Source organism: Crocuta crocuta, unplaced genomic scaffold (genome assembly GCF_008692635.1).
Source record: "Crocuta crocuta isolate KB4526 unplaced genomic scaffold, BGI_CrCroc_1.0 scaffold186, whole genome shotgun sequence".
NCBI lineage: Eukaryota > Metazoa > Chordata > Mammalia > Carnivora > Hyaenidae > Crocuta > Crocuta crocuta.
Window position 1 is genome coordinate 4145208 of NW_027551569.1, and position 19498 is coordinate 4164705.

Here is a 19498-nt window from a genome sequence, read left to right on the forward strand (position 1 = left end):
TACATATAAGATAATATATAATATACATAATGGAATATATATTATATATAATGACATATATAATGAAATACTATATACTATTAGTATTATAGCTATGATACACATAATAGAATATTATATAGTATTATATATATATATATGAGATATATATATATCTTCTTTATCCATTCATCTGTGGATGGACATTTGAGCTGCTTCCACATCTTCACTTTTGTAAATAATGCTGCAATAAACACATTTCAAATTTAGTAGGCTTTTCCTTTGGGTAAATACCCAGTAGTGGAATTACTGGATCATACGTTAGTTCCATTTTTAATTTTTTGAGGATTTTTCAAACTGTCTTTCACAGTGGCTGCACCAATTTACATTCCCCACCGAATGTGCACGAGGGTTCCTTTTTCTCCACATCCTTACCAACACTTGTTATTTCTTGTCTTTTTGATTCTGGTCTGTGGTGATACCTCAGTGTGGCTTTGGTGTGCATTTCCCTGATGACAGGTGATGTTGAACACCTTTCCCTGTGACTGTTGGCACTGTTGTAAGCCTAGCCCTATTCCCCCACCCCAAGAAGCCCTGTGGTTTCTGTTGTGTGATTTTTGCATCCTACGGAGCATGCTATGGAGATGTCTAGGAAAACACATGTTGTATTATAACAGAACTATTAACCGATGTAACATACATATAGTGGTAGGAATAGCGCCAGCGCACAGCAGCAGGCCGCGCTTCATGGAGGCGGAGACTGGAGCTTACAGGCCCTCGGGTAGTACTCAATGTCTTAAAATTGCCAATCATTCAATAAACATCTGTTTGAATGACAGGTCAACAATCACATCTGGCATTTCTTTGTAATGCTACATTCAGGAGCTTTAACGAGCAACACTAGGGACAAATCATCCATCCTCAGAAAGCAAACTCAGGAAGAGGGCATCTCCTCTCGTGTCCTGCAGGGGGAATGTTCAGGGCAGGGCCCGGCCTTCCCTGCACTCTCATCAGACCACCACGCCCCCACTGCCCTGCCCCTCCCACCTTTAAGAAGTCAAAGTGCTTGAGCATTTGGGCTACTCTCTCAGCATTCCTCCCTTCATTGAGGAAGTCCAGCTCCAAAGGCAGGTTCTTCTTGGCTTCGTCCACCAGCCACATGAACTCAAATTCTGGAAACAGCTGCTTCACAGCCAGGACGAGCACCTGAAATGCACCAAACACCCCATCAGTCAGCCCACGGCACCCACCACAGGAGCTCAGGTCCCTGCCTTCTCGCCTGGGTCCAGGCAGGAACAGCTCTCCCGGCCTCCCCTGAAGTAAGGCCTCGCTGCTCCCCAGGGGCCAATCTCTGTAGTGTAAATCCAAGAGGATTCCAGCAGCCACACCTCCCAGTGCTGAGCCTTCCCCGCATGCCCAGTGCGGGGCTAAGCCCTTATATCATGACTCTGTTTGGTCTTCACAACTCTGGGGGGGTCAACCATATGCACTTATCCCCATTTTATAAACAAGTCAAGGCTCTGAGAATTTATAGGATTGTCCCAAATCGGCCCAGCAGGGAGGCACCAAGCCAGACTGCCACTGGAGTTGACCTTGCCCCCAAACCTTTGCTCTTGCTCACTTACTGGACTGCTGCCTGCAGCCTTTGCTGCTCCCGGACTTGTTTCTCATGGTCCTGTTTACAGAGGGCAGGGAGGGTGCGACAACTGTGCAGCATTTTGTTTGTTTCTTAAGCTGAGCAGTGGGTACCTGAGCATTTATAATGTGTTTTTTTATACTTTTCACTTGTCTAAAATATTTCTTGATAAAAAGTACACTGTAATAAGAAAACAAGGTTGGATAAGACAAGAGGAGTAAGAGATAAGGGATGTGGCCACTGGGATAAAAAGCTACGTTTCTGGCAATTTGGCCACATTTGGATTCCTGAATTAGGACATGATGGAAAGTGGGACTTTACTGGACATACAGGGTATTTATCAGTTTAATAGTGTGAAATTAAACATCTCTGGCAGAGAACAGGAGCCCAGTGATATCTGCAGAGCATTCCATGACCCCTCTATGCGCTGGGACTCAGTTCTGAGGCTGCCCCACACTGGGGCTCTGGATTTAAGATGATGTAGAAAGTTCACGGATGATGGCTCTTGCAGTAGGTGATGAGGAGGAGGCGAGGAACATGGGAGATGTTCCAGTATTCCCCGAGAGAAACACAGAAGGCAACTCTCCTGTTCTACTGTATGCTCTCCTCCTGATAGTGTTTGAAGTGACCACTCCTCCCAGAAGTTCTTGGTAAGAATTATAGTCCAAGTTCTCTGAGAATACCCACCTCTACCCCATGGTTACACCAGACAGCAATGAGCAAGAATTAAAAAACCATGGGCCCATTGGTACCAAGAGTCCTACCACATCTGTTGTGGACTGAATGTTTGTATCCCCTTTCCAAAATCAATGTTGAAGTCCTAATCCCCATGGGATGGTGTTTGGAGATGGGGCCTCAGGGAGGTAATTAGGTTTAGATGAGGTCATGAAGGCAGGGCCCCTGTGATGGGATTATTACCTGATAAGAAGAGGAAGAGACAGAGCTCTTCCTGTGGGGGCAGAGAAAGTGGTTCTCTTCAAGCCAGAAAATCCCCGCCAGGAACTGAATTAACCAACACCTTGATCATAGACTTCCCACCTCCAGAACTATGAAAAATAAATGCTATTTAAGTCACCTAGTCTCTAGTACTTTGTTATAGCAGCCTGAACAGACTAAGACGCCATCCCATCTATCCAGAAGGACTCACTGAGCCCCAGCTATGAACCTTGCCATATGCTTCCTTTTGTCCTGGTCTGTATCGTACCCAGCACAGCTATAGGCACATGTAATACCAAAGGAAGAGATCTAAAGCAGGGCCATTAACTACAAGGCATTCACAGCTTTGTTTTTAAACCCTATATCCCAAACGATGTATCAGATGCCATTCTAAAGGAATCACCACTCAGGGTTATTACACTCAATTCCTATCAAAACCCTTTTTAATTACATTCTGCTGCAGTCTAATTTCTTTTAAGTCTTGTCTAGTCTTTCATGAGCTAGACCTGTGACCTTACGATAATTGATTTAGTTTATGTTTTGTTTCTGTTTGAGTCACACAGAACTAGGAAGGAGAGGTGGCAAGAGCAAGGCCCATATGGCATATGTCAGACCCTGGCACAGGGAGCAGCAGTCCCCAGGGCATTGCCTCTCATCACCATGCCCTCAGACGGCCCGCAGCTGCCACCAGCGGGAGGCAGAGCTGGTGCACAGGAAACAGAAGCACTTGTCCAGGCCAGGGCCAAGTGCACACCTGCTATCTGAAGCACCTGAATTCTACTCTCTGGGCTCCAAGTTCAGGGAGAAAACTCTTGGACATTTTTCTCCAGCCTAAGTTCCAGAGGTTCTCACCCAGGAGGGCCAAGGGAAGGAACCACAATGAGACTCAGTCTGCTGAGTCGATTTGTTCAATCAATATTTATTGATTACCTCCTAGATAATTACCCTGGGCCAGAAATGGGCATACACAAGGAGCTCCATGTACCCTAGTGAGGTCTTTACCTGGGGATGAAGCTTCTGGCCGAACCACAAATCCTCAACATTTATTGTATAGTGCTGTTATCTGTGACATTTTAAGCTATCATTAATATCCAAACAGCATTCAAAGGCACTTTAAAGATTTTTCTGTTACTAATCAATTATATAATTAGCCATTACTAGAACTATTGGTTGCTAATACCTAATGTTATTAATCATAAAAGCAAAGATTTTATTGATTGATATAATAATGAATACTAATAGTATTAGTAACTATTTAATAACTAATTAGTAAACCAATTCATAACCCAAAAAACTTTACAGTACTCATAAAGCTGGTTTCTAAAGCACTGCATGCATAGTCACCCCCTTGGTTAACATAAAATGAGAGAGTCCATTTGAATAGAAGTCAGTGGTTCACAGCTTGATAAAAGGATACCATCCCCTTTATAGGAAGTTTACCAATTTGAAAAGGTGATGCCGGCTATGAAGCCCAGAAAATGTACATACTCACATAATTTTGTATATAATAGAGGGGAGTTACCAACCCCTTGAACTTCAAGGGGGTGGCAAGATGGGTCAGTCATCTGGTCCAAATCTAAAATGGCTTGGGTTGCTGCCATTTTAGACTTTTCTTGACTGAGGAGAATAAAACAAAAACAGTTTCACCTTCTGTTTTCATTCAATTTCCTTCCTGAGAGCCTGCCCTAAGTAGATTGGTTGAAGTTTTCCCTTTTTGACAACAGCTGCAGTCAACTAAAATAAAACAGGTGTTGTTATCAATTTGGCTTTTTTGAGTTTTCTCCCAAAAATGTATCTTCTCCATAAAATTCTTCCAACAGCCAGTGTCTCCACCAATGTCTAGCATGTTCTCAATACTCAGCAGATGTTTATTGAATATTCACGTGAATGACTGAGTGAATAAATGAATGAACAAATGAACATTTCAAAGGGTTTGTCCTCTCCCCAGAGAATAATATGTTCTCATGTGTGTTATTCAAACACATCAAGTTTTTCTATTTCTGGGGTTTTGGTGGGAAAAGGGATTACCTCTGAATTTTCAGTAACCATGATTTTGGAATGCCTGAGAATCTTCTACATGATTTGAAACCTTATTAATCAATCAAGGTATGTTCAGCCATTAATATTTCCTTCATGGTGAAATAATGAAATTATTTTCCTATAGGGTCATTGGCTCCCAGGAGGAAAAATCAATTGTGAGCCACATAGAAATATAATGGAAAAATTGAAAGTCACATAAAAGTTTGAAAACTACTGATTGCTATTTATAATAACAAAAAAAAAGGAAATTATCATTATACAGTGCCTCCCCCATGCCAGGCACAGTGCTACGAGGCACTTTCTATACATGCTCTCATTTAATCTTCTTCTTGCCCATTTTACAGAGAAAGAAAGCAGTTCCAGGAGGTTAAAGAATTTCTCAAGGTCACATAGCTTGTAATTTCAAATGCAGGACTTGGACCCAGGCTTTTTTTCACTCTTTTCTTTATGCAGGCCTGACTCATGCAATACAATACAGGACAGTACAATAGGAAGCTTGAGATAAGGCATAAAAAGAACTGTTGTGAACTGTTAAAACCAACTGAAATAAGAGCGACTATTATTAAGTTATTATATCTTATAAAAGAAGTAACGCTCTATGGGAAAACAGCGCACGAAATAGAACGTCTGCACGGGTCTGAACTGGTAAAAAAAAAAAAAATGGATGTTTGACAAGGATCGAAAATCAATTCAGGGTGATGTAAATAGCTTGCCATTCACGGGGTTTATCTTTGTGCTGATAAGTTGTTAAAGTGCACGCTTTTTAGAAAACAGAATGATAGGGTGAAGAGAAGTTTCCATGGGATAGTCTACATCTCTGGGGTTTTTTAAAACGTATTTTAGAAAATAAAATCAGCTGTTGGGAGTCTGTGCCGACACAAACATTACCTAGCCACCCACTGTTCAATCAACACATTCAGAAAAGAAATGAGAAGACAGACAGCAGGCATTGAAAATGTTGTTCAAAAAAAGTCAAACACGTGGCCGTCACAGGTCTTTATTTTTAGAGGCCCTTGGGATGGGCCAGAGGGTATCACACAGTAGACTTTGGTGCTCAGACCAGAGGCCCACCCCTGTGTGGCACAGTGCCTTGGGGACAGGAGTTAGACTCTTTAGGGAGTGGCAGAGCACAGAGAATATTCATCATCAATTTCAGAAGCTTGGAGTTAGCAGGGAGTGATATGGGTTGCTGCTGCTGGGACCCGGGGATTATGGCTTTACACCAGCTCCCAGGCCCTCCGGGTCCCACCGTGTCTCTAACCACAAGAAGGGCAGTGAGGTCCAGCCTGCTAAGCTCCCTGCTCCTGTGCGCGGGCAAGAGCTGCTGCAAAGCCAGCCCGCCAGCAGACAACAGGCTCTGCCGTGTCAGTTCACCCCTTCCTGCTGAATCACTGTTCCAATCTCTGGGCCCAATTAGTCTGGCTCTGGACAGCCGCTCAAATCAATAAGAGTCACTGGCCGTGCATCTAGAAGTAGAGGTGCCCCAACTATTAAAGGGACAATATCAGGTGATAATGACAAAGCTGAAAACACTCTTGGCTGTGCCTTTCTCTTTTGTGCAAAGTCACCAACACCATCAGGTTCATCAAACACCATTTACTGGGAGTCGGCCTCCACTTTGCTGCCCCCATTCAATGGTCTATCCAAGAGACTGTCCCCTTCCCCAAGAAGAGTGCCAGGTTGGCAGGAGATACAAAATACTAAGGTCACCTGCGCTACAAGGTGCCGACCCTAAAGCCACTTCCCTCACCTTCCCGGCTAAAAGAACCCCAATTTTGTGCACCTTTCATGTCCCCCAAGGAAGGCGGGCCTCAGTTGGAGAAGGTGAATCACGATCAGATCTCTTAGGTCTCTTGCCAAGATTGATTTAGACTTGGGCACGCAGCCTATTTTTGGACAATGAGAAATGAAGGGAATTCTATTGAGGGGCTCTTTTTTGATAAGGAATATGAGAAACAGGTCCTCTTTGGCACTGGATGTCATCTACTTGTAATAGCAGGAACTGCTGCAGCTGTTTTGGGACCATGAGGAGCACTACCTTAGAAGGACAAACCAGGATGTGGAGATGGCAAAGTAGAAGACAAAAGGAACCGGGGTCCTTAAAAACCACAGTGAAGAGGATTAATGGTGGGGTTGTGGGTGGAGGGGATGGGCTAAATGAGCGATGGGCATTGAGGAGGGCACTTGTTATGATGAGCGCTGGGTGCTGTGTGTAAGTGATGAATCACTAAATTCTATTCCTGAAATCATTATTACACTATATGTTTACTAACTTGGATTTAATTTAATTTTAATAACAATTATAATAATAAATTATTTTTTTTAAATACAGTGAAGTGCTGAATCAGTCAGTCTTGGAATAGTCAACACAATCTCTGGCTGTCTTGAAATGTGATATAATACAGGTTACTATCATTTACACCACTTTTAGTTGGATTTTTCTGGTAGCTGCAGCCAAAAGCATCTTAACTGATACAACTGGTAGTAGCCCCCAACCTCCTCACCTTCAAAAGCCTCACTATTCCCCAGACCTGTCCTTACAGCAGAAATGAATTTAGATTTACAAGTGTACTTCTTACACTGCAAATATTCAAAGGTTAAGCCTATTAGTCACTCTCTCCTTACTGTGAATTACTCCGGTCAGATTATCTTCCCCCCAAGACCATGCTGTGAGGAATCACAGGGTTGGAGAGGAGAGAGGAACAGGAGTGGACAGTGAGAAACATGAGGACACAAGATACCTGGAGTGGCCATAAAAGAAAGCGCCAGAAGGCTATGCTTTCCCTCCCCCTGGTCTCCAAGTTTCTGGTGGCTAAGCTCCCCCTAATGCCCCCTAGAAATCATTCTTCTCCTATTAACACACATGACAACCTTTCGGGGGTTTTCATTCCTAAACCAGAGGTACTATTTTAGGTCAGGACTCAGAAAAAAAAACTATAATACTCATTTCAAATATAAAATGAAATGAGCTTTTCAGTTAGGCTCTTCTTAGTTTTACAGAGGAGAGTGAGGCCAGGTAGGATGTTTTTCCACCGGAGACCAAGCCCAGTGAGGAGGCAGGGCCACAGGTGCTGCTGTTAATACTGATGGTGGACGGAGGTGGTGACCTCGAGCCTCGTTCCGGCTTCTCTTCTAAAGGCGGTGAGTACAGGTCTCTGATCAGCCTTGGGATCCCAGCTCCAGCTCTGCCTCAGAGTCACTCTGTGTGTGCTCTGCACACAGCTTCCAGGCCGTACTTCCCCAGAAAAGCATCTGATGCTTGTCTCCAGGAGGAAGATGCCAAATCTTTATTACCGCTATTATTGCTATTGACCTGACGGTCACCGTTACTTAGAGAGTCAGTGAGGCTCTGAGTAGAGAAATGGTATCAGCTGTTCTCGTAGCCCAAGAGGGTCCCGATGGCCCCACTGGACAGGAGTGGCTGCTGGGTCCCAGGGATGCTCCCTGACTCTCAGTTCACTCCCAACCATGGTTGTTCCACAGCCACCGACAGGTGCTTCTGAAAACTTGGGTTTCCAGAGGGATGCCCAGGGCCACTCAGGGACCCTGCTCCCAAGCCCTGGTCAGCTCCCTTTTCCATCACATACAGCAGCTATTCCAAACCTTCACCCCCACCCTGGCCTCCAATGCCACCTCCTACCCCTTCGTTCTCAGCAGATGGTCCTGCCTCCTACTGCAGCGAAAAAAATAGAGGCTATCAGGCTGGAACAACTCAGCTGCCCACTTTCCCTCCATCATCCCCCTCTGCCCCACACACTCATCTGTGTGCAGCCTCACCATCTTCCTCTAGTCTCAGAACAAAGGCTGACGGGGGCTAATGCTTCCACCCATGTCCTTCGAGCCGAACCCCTAGAGTCTCCGCCAGAACCAGATCTGTCAGTTACTTCTCTTTCCTAGATCTCCAGTACCCTCTGCCTACCACTCCATGGCCACCCTGCCCATCAGCAACAGCCTGCTCCAGTCCCCGCCTCTAATCCTGTGCTTTGCTCTAAGCACGACATGACCCTCCCCAGTGCCATGGCTACGTCTGAGAAGAGTGTTCTACGTCAACCATCTCCACTATCTGGGGCCTCAATTTTCTCCCACACCTTCACCTCATTCTCTTTGCTTCCTCTACAGGACTCCCAATCACCAAATCCAAAAGGCCCTTTCCAGAGCTTTACTAATTTTATCTCTCATTTGACAGCACAGAGTAATTCTGGCAGACTGTATTTCCCCAAATGGCTGCAACAACACCTCCCATTCTGATGCTCATCTAGAATGTGGTCATGCCCCCATCAAGAAGTAGAGTATTCCTCTACCCCTTAAACCAAGGGAGTTTTTGTGGCTCTTGTTCTTACCAACAGAGTAAGGACGAAGTAGTGCTAAATGCCTGCCATGGCTAGGTTATAAAATTGTCCCGTGCTTTCGGCCTTATTCTCGTGGGACACTCGCTGTTTGAACCCAGCCACCATGCTGTAAGGAAGCCCAAACAGCCGCAGGGAGGCCTCCCTGGAAGGACCCAAGGCCCTGCCCACAGCCCTAGTGGAGCTGCCAGCCATGTGAGGGAGCCACCTGGAAGCAGACCATCCGGTTCAGTCAGGCCACCCCGCTGGCACCACATGAAACACTGGTGAGTCTCTCTACCAAGCCCTGCCTGACTGCAGATTCATGAGCAAAGCACACCACCGTTGCTTTAAGCCACTATGTTTTCTAGCTCTCTTCCTGAATGGCTTCCACGGCACGTAGCAGCACTGCTCAGTCCTGGTTCTCCTTCAATCCCTCTGGCCTCACCCTCCCTGTTCCCACGAGGGCTCATCTTCCTGGTGTACGCTCCCCATGATGGTGTTCCTCACAGCTCTTCCCTTTCCCTCTTTTCCTCTTTGCCAGACCTTTCTAAGTGACCTCGACTACTCCCCCAGAGTCGGCCACCTACCATGAGCATCCCTGCTGTTCAATCCTGCATCTGTATTTCCACCTGAATGCAGACCAGCAGAGCGCTGGTCCCGCTGGGCCAGAGCGCTGGACGCACCACCCATCCTACCTTGTTCTGAGATCGTCCTGACTCCGTTGCTCTCAGAAGAAACTGCACTTCCCAGGCTCCCTTCCATCTAGGCTTGGCCATGGGGCAACACTGGCAGAACGCCGTGTGAACGGCACCTGCGGCTCCACCTCTCAGGTGATGGGCCCTACGCTTGTGATCGGCCTCCCAGAGGACCAGCTCCTCATGGGCCAGCTCCACCGGGTGGCCCTGGCTCCTGGGCTCCAGAGAACCACCTCTTTTCCTTGCCCCTCCACCACGAGGGTGGCAGGGGCTTCCTGCAGGTGGTAACTGCTTCACCACCCCATTTGGCTTCTCTGCAATTCTATCCCCTGGGAGCCTCATTTTCTCTTTTAAATTCTCTGTTGGAAATACCTAGAGCAATTTTTTTTTCCTCCCAACTGGACCCTGATGGACACACTGGTTAAAGGCACCCAAACTTAATTATTTAAGCCAGAAACCTACAATTTTATTCTCCTCCTTTTCATCCGTGCCAGTGTTTACTACCACCCCATGTAAAGCTGGTCACAAGGTCCTCGAGCCTTCACTCCCCTTCACTCCCATTCCCCTGCCTCAGTTCACATGAGTATTTCTGGCTCTGAGCAGTACGGCAGCCTCTCCATTAGTCTCCCTGGCTGCAATTTTTCTGCCTTCCAATACATCCTCCAGACTGCCAACAGACTTTTGTTTCTAATGTACATCTGATCATGACATTCCCCTGATTTAAAATTCTTGAGCGGTTCCCCACTGACTACAGGAGAGAATCAGATCTGCTCAGTTCCACGGCAGATCCATAACTGCTGTGTACTCCCTTCTATGCCTTCGCCTGGAAGATAAGGCCCTCCGTGCTGTCCTGCCGACCTCCTCAGCCCATCCGCAACCATCCCCAGCCACACCACCTGAACCAGCTCAAGTTCCCCTCCAAGCACACCCTGGCACAGGCTGGGCTATTCTTCACCTGCCTGGCTGTCTCACCGGCGCCTCAGGGAAGCACCTCCCCGACCGAGGATGCCCCCAACAGACCGGGCACAGGGCTGACAGCACTGTGCACACACCCTTTTCATGGAGCTTATATCCCCACACGGTGACTGCTTGTGTCCAGACCTGTCCTTCTGCTAAAAAGGGATGAAGACAGAGCTCCCTCACCCATAGTGCCTGGTGCAAAAGACACCTTCCGTGTGTGTGCGAAGTTTAGTCAAGGTGAGCTGAGGGAACACACTAAGGGTCCAGCGTGAGGAAAGAGAGTGGTAGGGGGACAGCAGAGAAGGGGAGGGACATGCTGGCAGGTTAATGCACTGCTGGCCTTCCGCCAGATGCTGGCTACCGCCAGCCGGCTACCAGGCTCACCCTCCCTTGCTCTGCGGACAGAGCTAGAAAAGTCCAGAGACACAGTCTCCACCAGGGTTTTTTTCCAGGAACACTTTAAGGTAGACAAGCTTGTTCACTCAAAACATGGGAGATATGCATACAGTCTATGTAAATATTTGTGTGATCTTCCTGTCATTTTTACACCCCTTGGTTGACCACATGCTCCCTTCTGTTATGAATTAACAAATGAAGCTGTAACTTTTCTACCCCCAAGGAAATCACTTTTGGTTCATCTCATTTCTGCAACATGCATATGAGGTCTCCGTGTGGTCCCAGCAGCTGCTCATCGTGCTCTGAGACCGTCCCCAGGTAGTTCCTAGGAACAAATTAAGAAGAACTGGCCAACCCAGCCTTGCCCTCCCCCACCCCCAGTCATAGCATCATCACGACACCTCCTTTGTCATGGTCTCAAGCTTTCCTCTCCTGCCTTGCTGCTCAAAGGGTCACACTCCACTCAGCTGCCTTGAATCAGTGTCACTGGAGCCACCCAATTTCCAGAGAAATACAGAATGAGGATAAAGGAAGGAGAAAGGGGAAGGCTCTCACCTCCATCAGAAGAATGTCCTTCGAGCTCTGAGCTTGTACCTTTGGGTGCTGGACCTTCACGGCCACCATCCGGCCATCATGCAGTACCGCCTTGTGGACCTGGGCCAGGGAGGCGGCCCCCAGGGGAGTGTCATCAAAGCTCATGAACAAATCGTGGATCTGTCAAGAGTAGAGAAAGGATAGAGCAAATGAGATGACTCAGTTCAGTGAGAGGGGCCAAGAAGATGGGCCAGGGCCAGTGCTCCCTGACGCTCCCAAACAGGCTCTCAGCTCCACCAGCTGTATGCCAATCCAGGCCATGCTTGGGCTCTTTGCTGCCATGGGAATTCCCAGCAGGCCTCTGGAGGGAGTGAGAGAAAAAACACACGTGGAGGGTGTGTCCCCAAAGGCATGCATGGGTGCTCGGAGCACCTCCGTTTAAGGCCAAAGAAGCACTGTCTACAATGTTCAGAATGGAGTACCATCTGCTCATTTAATTATGAGACACTGCAGCCCCAGACTCCCATGTACACACATAAAATCAAGAGTTAACAGAACCGGGGCCCCAGGCTGCCCAAGATGGATCAGATATTCCAACCAGCCACCATGGAGAGCTCAAGGGATGCCAGGCTGGAGGCTCCAGACCCAACAGCCACCTCTTGTTCCTGTCTGAGCAGCAGGCTCAACACAGGTCCTCAAGCCCACTCTCGGGCCAGCCACCCAGCAGAGACCCCAGGGCTGCACACCACAGCCTCGCTTTTGGCCTCCTCCTGCAATACCACCCAAAGGTAGCCACCCTGGCCTTTCTCTATGAAACAGAACATGTACTCCTAACTCTTCCATCTGCTCTTCTCCTCTTCCTTCCTTCCCTCTTAGAAATGGCACACCAAATTTTCCTAAAGGATAAAAGTCTTTCTGACTTGAGTGGTCACACCTACATGGTTCAGATATGATATTCTACCAGCTAGAAAGAGGGTCTCCAAAAAACTCTTGCAAAAACATCCAAGGCTGAAATTCTCACCCCTTGCATTTCTTGAAGTCCCTGTGTAGCCTCCCAATCCTGGAAGGTCCAGACATTCACACACATGCACACATAGTCCAAAGGCCCCCCTTCTCACGGCCCCCGGGACCTCATGCCCATTCATTTTGCCCCCGCTCCTGCAGCAGGCACTCCCTCCTGCCCCTCGGCCCCCTCCTCTCCTGGGGCTTCAGCAGTCAGACAGCCCACAGCCACCATCCCATCCCTCTGTTTGCTAGGCTGCACCAGCACCTTGCTAATCTCTCTCATAAATCACTCCCTCCAGCCCTGTCTTCATTTCTGTATCTTTCACTAAACTCTATCCCATTTATCAACATCCTTCAGAGGCCAAAGGTCCAAGTAACACGGGCGGAGCCCACACTTCTGTCACAGGAGGTGGGTACGGATTGGCTTCCCTGTCCCCCTTCTTCCTCCTGGGTTTTTATTCGTACTCCTCCTAGTGTCTACGTACCTGCCTCCTTCCCCAACCATATACTTGTCTCTTTCCCTCCCTCCTGAGTTCGAGGCTCCCTGAGGGCCAGATTCTCCCCACATCAATCACCCCAGGCCTCCCCACACAAGAACCCTTTATTCTGGATTTGGGCTTGAACGGGGAGAATGAAAGAACCACCATCCTTGTAAACCTCACCCAAACATCAGCTTCAGGTGGGCAGGGACTTGTGTCTGTCTTGTTAGCAGCCGAATTCCCTGCTCTTAGAGCCACACTGGAACCAGTTGGTGCCAAACACATATTCATTGAAAGACTGACTCCACTATTCTCCCCACTGGAGAGGAACTGAATCAACTCTTTCTTCCTTCTGAAACGGCTGGGCCTTCCTACTCCCACACTCCTACTAATCCAAAGCCCTCAAATGTAAAAAGCCCATGTCCCGTGTGGGATTTACTTATGGACTCCCCCAGTGACTCCAGGCTGGGTATGAGACTCCAGCCTGGTCAATCAGGCTGAATACCCCGGGTCACACTGATTGGTTAAGAGACGGACATGTAACCCAACTGATCCAATCAGACTCAACTGTTTTACTTTTGTTTGAATGGTAAGAGAAGGGATTTTTTTTCTTTCTGCTGAACTTGAAGGTAAAAACTGAACTTGAAGTCTGGAGCTATCAGGAATCACAGTAGCAAAAAGAGGAAAGCAGAGACAAGAGACAGAGAGTGAATCCATGGTTAAGCCCCTTGATCTAGCCAAGCCTGAATACCTACCCTATAGTTCCTTTTTCTGCTTAAGTCAGTTTGAGTTGTTTTCTGTCGCACAGAAAACAAGGGGCTCTGAGAGTTCTCGGGCTCCATCTGGGTTAGATGAAAGAAACATGTGCATGGTGCCCGGCACCCCCAAGACACTCCGTAAACATGAGTTCCATGGCCTCCCCTCTTTCCTCTCCTCAGTGGCTTCTTGCTGGGACTGGGATCCAGGAACAGAAGGGAGGGAGAGCTTCAGCAATAGTCCTGGCCATTACATAATGAGATCAACAACATCCTTTAGAAACCCTCTGGTTGTTCCTTAAGGTGTACCAAGGAGAATGTTTTCTGGAGCAGATCTGTGAACTCAGACCCTCACCTCCCAGGCAGCTGGAATGGCCCCATCTTCCCACTGCAAAGGGACCTGGGGGTCATCTGACCCCACATCCCACCCCAAGTCTCCACCTGGCTCCCTGGGAACACTTGCTCATTTTCTAAGAATGGCCAGTCTTCAAATCAGTGTCATTGCAGGGACGTTGCAGAGTCATTGCAACTGAAGAGTGACATGGCATCACTAGGGCTATGTGGCAAGAACAGCTGCCAGGAGCACTCCGGGGAGAGGCGAAGGAAGGAAAGGGCTGAGGCAAGCATATCCCAATCTCCAGGGGAAGAGGAAGCCTGGCCCACCAATCTCCCCAGGGAACAAAAAGGGGGCCTCCCACAATCCCCTGCCCCCACCAGGGGATGCAGGGAAACTGGAGCTTAGGATACCACCTAAACCCAGGTGCCTCAACTCAGCACCCTGAACAAGGCCCAGCAGTGAGGACCTGCCTTAACACCCAATTTGACGGGTGGAGGCAAAAAGAGGTGTGGGGAATGAGGAGGCACCACTCACTCTGCACAGGGAACCTGTTGGGCAGATCCCCACCCCACCCCTGCCCGCCCACCGCCTCCCAGGGCCCCTGAAGCCATCCTTCCATCCTTTCCCCTGTATCAGGAAGTCACACACACACACCCTCCTGTGCTTACACACACACATACACACACACACACACACACACACACACACACATACACAATAATTGATTGCTAGTGAATGTTCCTAGCTGGCTTATAAAAAAGGTAATTAAAGATTGGTGCTGCAGCCTGTAATTAAATATGAATAAAGTATCTCTAAATGGAACCTTGATTCAAAGTGTTCAGTGCAAGTACTTTGTGCTGATAGATAGTGAGGAAAAATAGACCCTGTCCCGAAAGCAGAATTACGCCCCCCATGTGGCTGACACAAATGCCAACCCCTCCAGTCAGGCCCTGGTCCCCAGCCCTCTGAGTAGAAAGCCATCAGCGGAGGCCAACAGCAGCACGCGCAGCAATTAAAGTGGAGCAGGGGAGGGGAGGGGACCTCCGGTCTCCCTCACAGAAACCTGTCTCCCCTTCTAGGCCTTTCTTTCCCCTGTTCCTCTTTCTTTCCTGGGGGGTCTGGCGGCAAAATCAATTAAGTAAAAACTGCATTTTAAAATGACGAGTTATGTGCTTTTTAATTACTGTCAGCCCATGATTCAAATATATTGATGTCCCTGTCTAGAAAAGGAAAAATAATCAGGAAAAAAAGTTTCTCTAGCTTTGTATGATCTGGTTTTTCAGTGGGTGCGTGTGTGTGTGAGTGCACGCAAACGTAACAGGTGGTGTTTGTTATCTTATGAGCAGAAAACATCAGAAGGACAAGAAGAAACGTGTCTTCCCCCACAGGCTTAGGTTAAGACTTCAGCAGGCTGGCATCAGCTGGGGCCCAGGAAACTGAGGCCACATGACATTATACCCAGGTACAGGGCAGAGTGTGAGATTCTCCAGAAAGTTAGGCCTGCAGATTGCCAAGAAGCCAGTTTTCTGGGTAAACATTCCCAAGATGCCACACTGGGCAGCCAAGCACTGGCCAGGGTCCTCATTTCACCCAAAATAAGGAAATGGGAAGTGAGGACCTTCTGTAAAGACCATAATACGACTCCCGGGGAGGAGTTTCACATAAATCTCCCAGCCAGCCAGCCTCAGGCCCCTCACCAGCCACAGGAAGGGGGATGTCCTGGATTTTCCAAGATGGCCCAATTTCAAATATTCTATCCTGCTGGCCCCATAGTCATGCACATCAGACCTATTCTGGATTCACTACATCAAACTACACTGACGTAAGATAATGCCAACAAATTGAACAAACCCAGAACAGACTGGCTCTGGATGAAGACAGGAGCTCGCCTCAAAGCAGGCACGTCCAGGCCTAGTTGCCAAGGCCAGGCAGCTCCCACTTAGGAGCTGGGAAGAGTGCCCAGGGCACCTGGAGAAGGTTACCATGGCATCAGCAGCAAACAACATCTGGCTCTCGAGGTCTAGAGATGCCCCCTCCCCGTGCCTGGCTGGGTGCCAGCAGCCATCCACTGTAGTCTGATGGGGAGAGGGACAAGTCCCTGTACTAATGGAGTAGCTGCAGTGAACCTACCCTACCCGGAACCTGAGGCAGACAAGACAGGCCCAGCTACCAAGGACTCTGCAAAGCACAGACGGTCTGCCTTGAACAGAAAACCCACCATCTCTTCCTATATGCCGCTGCTTGAAACCTACCCAACCCTTCCCCTTGGGACCATTTCCCAGGGAACTGCCCCAGGCACCCCTCATCTCACCGGGGTGATATCCTGCCAGCTGATATCCCACTTTGCTGCAATTCCTGCTCCTCCCGGTTAAACATGCCTGGTTTGTATCCCACCTGCTCAGGGTTATTCCTGCACCTTGGAAGTAACACATGACGCTGACAGCAAATAGGTGGCACGTGTCCTCTCATTCCCCCTGCAGTGATTTTAAAATACATCCACAGGTACTTAAAAACTCCTCCTTTTGGGGCGCCTGGGTGGCTCAGTCGGTTAAGTGTCCGACTTCAGCTCAGGTCATGATCTCACGGTCTAGGTGTTTGAGCCCCGTGTCAGGCTCTGTGCTGACAGCTGGGAGCCAGAAGCCTGCTTTGGATTCTGTGTCTCCCTCTCTCTCTGCCCCTCCCCCACTCACACGCTGTCTCTGTCTCTCTCACTCTAAAATAAATAAACATTTTTTAAAAATTTTCTAAACAAAAAACCCCTCCCTTTGAGAGGTGCACCCTACTGCCCACCTCTGAGCATGAGCTAGACTAATGACTCAGCATATGCCTTCCGAGTCCATGACGTCCTTCCTGTCCTTTCCTGGATAGCGTGCTCTTGGGAAAGCGAGCTGCCATGTCATGAAGACCTCAATCAGCCTGTGGAGAGGTCCATGGGGTAAGGAACCAAGGCCTCATGCCCACAGTGAACCGTCTTGGAAGCAGATTCTCCTTCCCCACTCATGCCTTCAGATGACTGAAGCCCCACCAGCACCCTGCCTCTCCCTCACAGAGAGTCTGAGCCAGAGCCATCCAGTAAGGTACTCCCAAATTCCTAACCCACAGAACTGTAACATATCAAATGTTTGTTGCTGGGGGGCAATTTGCTATGCAGTAATAGCTGACTAATAAGCCCCAAGCATACTCATGTCAGACATCACTAATCGCTCACAGCTTTCATTTCTGCTGGATACAGATGATGCCTCAAATCTTTCTCAACACAGTGCTTCGGGCAGCCACTACCAACAGGTCAGAATTAATACAGGAAATGAAACCAATCTGCCATTCCTTAGCTTAAGTCAGTCAATCAATCAATCAGCAAATGCTTACCTACAGGCCTGCCACATGACAGAAGCCATACTAGGTACATAGGCCAACAAAACAGACACCACCTCTGGCCATCAGGAGATCTCAGTCTGCAGAATAAAGCAACAGCCCAGGAAAACATACTTGCTTTTTTTTTTTTTTTAATTTTAATGTTTATTTTGGGAGAGAGAGAGCTCAAGCGAGGGAGATGCAGAGAGGGGGGCAGAGGATCCAAAGCAGGCTCTCTGCAGACAGCAGCAAGCCCGACACAGGGCTCAAACCCATGAACCATGAGATCATGGCCTGAGCCAGAGTTGGAGGCTCAACCAACTGAGCCATCCAGGCGACCCATACTTGCTTTTTTTTTTGTTTTAATTTTTAATGTTTATCTATTTTTGAGAGAAAGATAGAGCATGAGTAGGGGGAGAGGCAGAGAGAGAGGGAGACAGAATGGAAGCAGGCTCCAGGCTCTGAGATGTCAGCACAGAGTCCAATGTAGGGCTCGAACTCACAAGCTGTGAGTGAGATCATGACCTAAGTTTAAGTTGGACGCTTAACAGAGCGAGCCACCCGGGCAACCCCCATATTTGCTTTTCAGCAGGGCCTGCTGGAGGCAGTGCTCCCTGCCCAGTACCAATTCACCCAATCCTGACGGGACTTTCTGGCAGGGTAAGAGGGGACTTCTGATATCACTATGTAGACCCTGAGGGGTCAGGGGAGAGGAAAAGGCTTCCTCCCCACTCAGTGGCTGCCCTGCCTCAAGGCAGGAATACCCCCATCCCCAGCTTTCCACACAGAGCAATTTATTAAAATAAAAATAATAACGACAATAACAGCTCAAGGACACAGAGTCCCTGTCTTCCATGGAATTTGTGTGCTTTCTGGAATTCTGAAAGATCAAACCGTCGGTTCTGCACAGCCGGTAACTATTGCTACTGCCTCGCTGGGGAAAAAGAACGAAGGGGCAGCGGGAGAACCTGAGGCCTTTCTTGACAAGGGTCAACTCCAGAAATTACAAAACAGTGGTGCTGTCTAAATCTGCACAAGGAGGCTGGCACAATGCTCAGCCCTTACCAGTCTGCCGAAGAGCCTCTAGGTAATAAGATAATCATCCACCTGGCTGTGCCAAGGGCATCACGGTTCAGACCAAGCTTCTATCCACCCAAAGAATGGTAACAAGCAGCTGACAGAGAAGTATGAAGCCAGGAGCAGTCATGTCCTATGGCCGCGGGCGTGTCCCCTGGGAAGGCCCACCAGCTGGCCAGGACAGTGAGTCCTGAGAAGCAACAGGGCATAGTAATTCCAGTGCAAGGTCTGGAACTGTAGGCTGGAATTAGCCAATGCAGATACAGTTGTAGGTTGCAGGCACTGCCCACATTCAAATTCTGGCTCTGTGCTGCCCTAGACTCGGTAGTTACACAACCCGTCTGTACCTCAGTTTCCTCATCTGTAAAATGGGAATTTTAGTACCTACCTCATAGAGTTGTTGTGTGAAACAACACACGTAAAGGGTCTAGAATGGAGCCTAGGAAAGACACCCAATAATGGTTTCCCTATCTACTGCCTCCCTGAAGAGGATATAGTGGTATAATGAAGAGAGCACTGGACAAAGAGTTAGCAATTCTAGGCTCTCAGTTCTGTTCTGTCAGCAAGTAAAAGCCACCATCTTCATTCACCCAGAGACTGTAATGGCCTGATTGGTCCACTCACTTGCATCCCTTTCTCCTCAAAACTATCCACACCATGCAGCTAAAGTGAGTTTTCCAAACATAAGCTGATTGTGTCACTTCTCTTTGTTTAAACCACTTCACCAGCTTCCCAGAGCCAAAATCCTTAACACGACCCAGAGAGCCAGATCCTGCACCATCTCTTCCCTCTGTCCCCAGAGCTCTCTCTGTCCTGCCCAGATGGCCTCTTTCAACCACCAGCACACTCCCTCCCTTCCCACTGTAGGGCCTTTGCACATGCTGCCCCACTGCCCAAAAGGCTCCCCATTCTGCTCTTCATTAAAGTAACTCTTACTCATCCTTCAAAGCACAGCTCAACTGTCACCTCTTCAGGGAAGCCTCCCTGTGA

At 48.3% G+C, this 19498-nt stretch overlaps 1 protein-coding gene across 4 annotated transcripts in view; it reads right to left on the reverse strand.

The window, feature by feature from the left end:
• Positions 1 to 19498, reverse strand: part of ADCK1 (aarF domain containing kinase 1) — a 118088-nt gene that overhangs the window by 28003 nt on the left and 70587 nt on the right. For all 4 annotated transcript variants that reach the window (XM_077750756.1, XM_077750757.1, XM_077750758.1 and 1 more), the window contains 2 exons: positions 11526 to 11684; positions 1027 to 1185 (listed from right to left, as the gene is read on the reverse strand). In XM_077750756.1, the coding sequence (XP_077606882.1) occupies positions 1027 to 1185; positions 11526 to 11684 (318 nt within the window). The remainder of the gene's footprint in view (positions 1 to 1026; positions 1186 to 11525; positions 11685 to 19498) is intronic.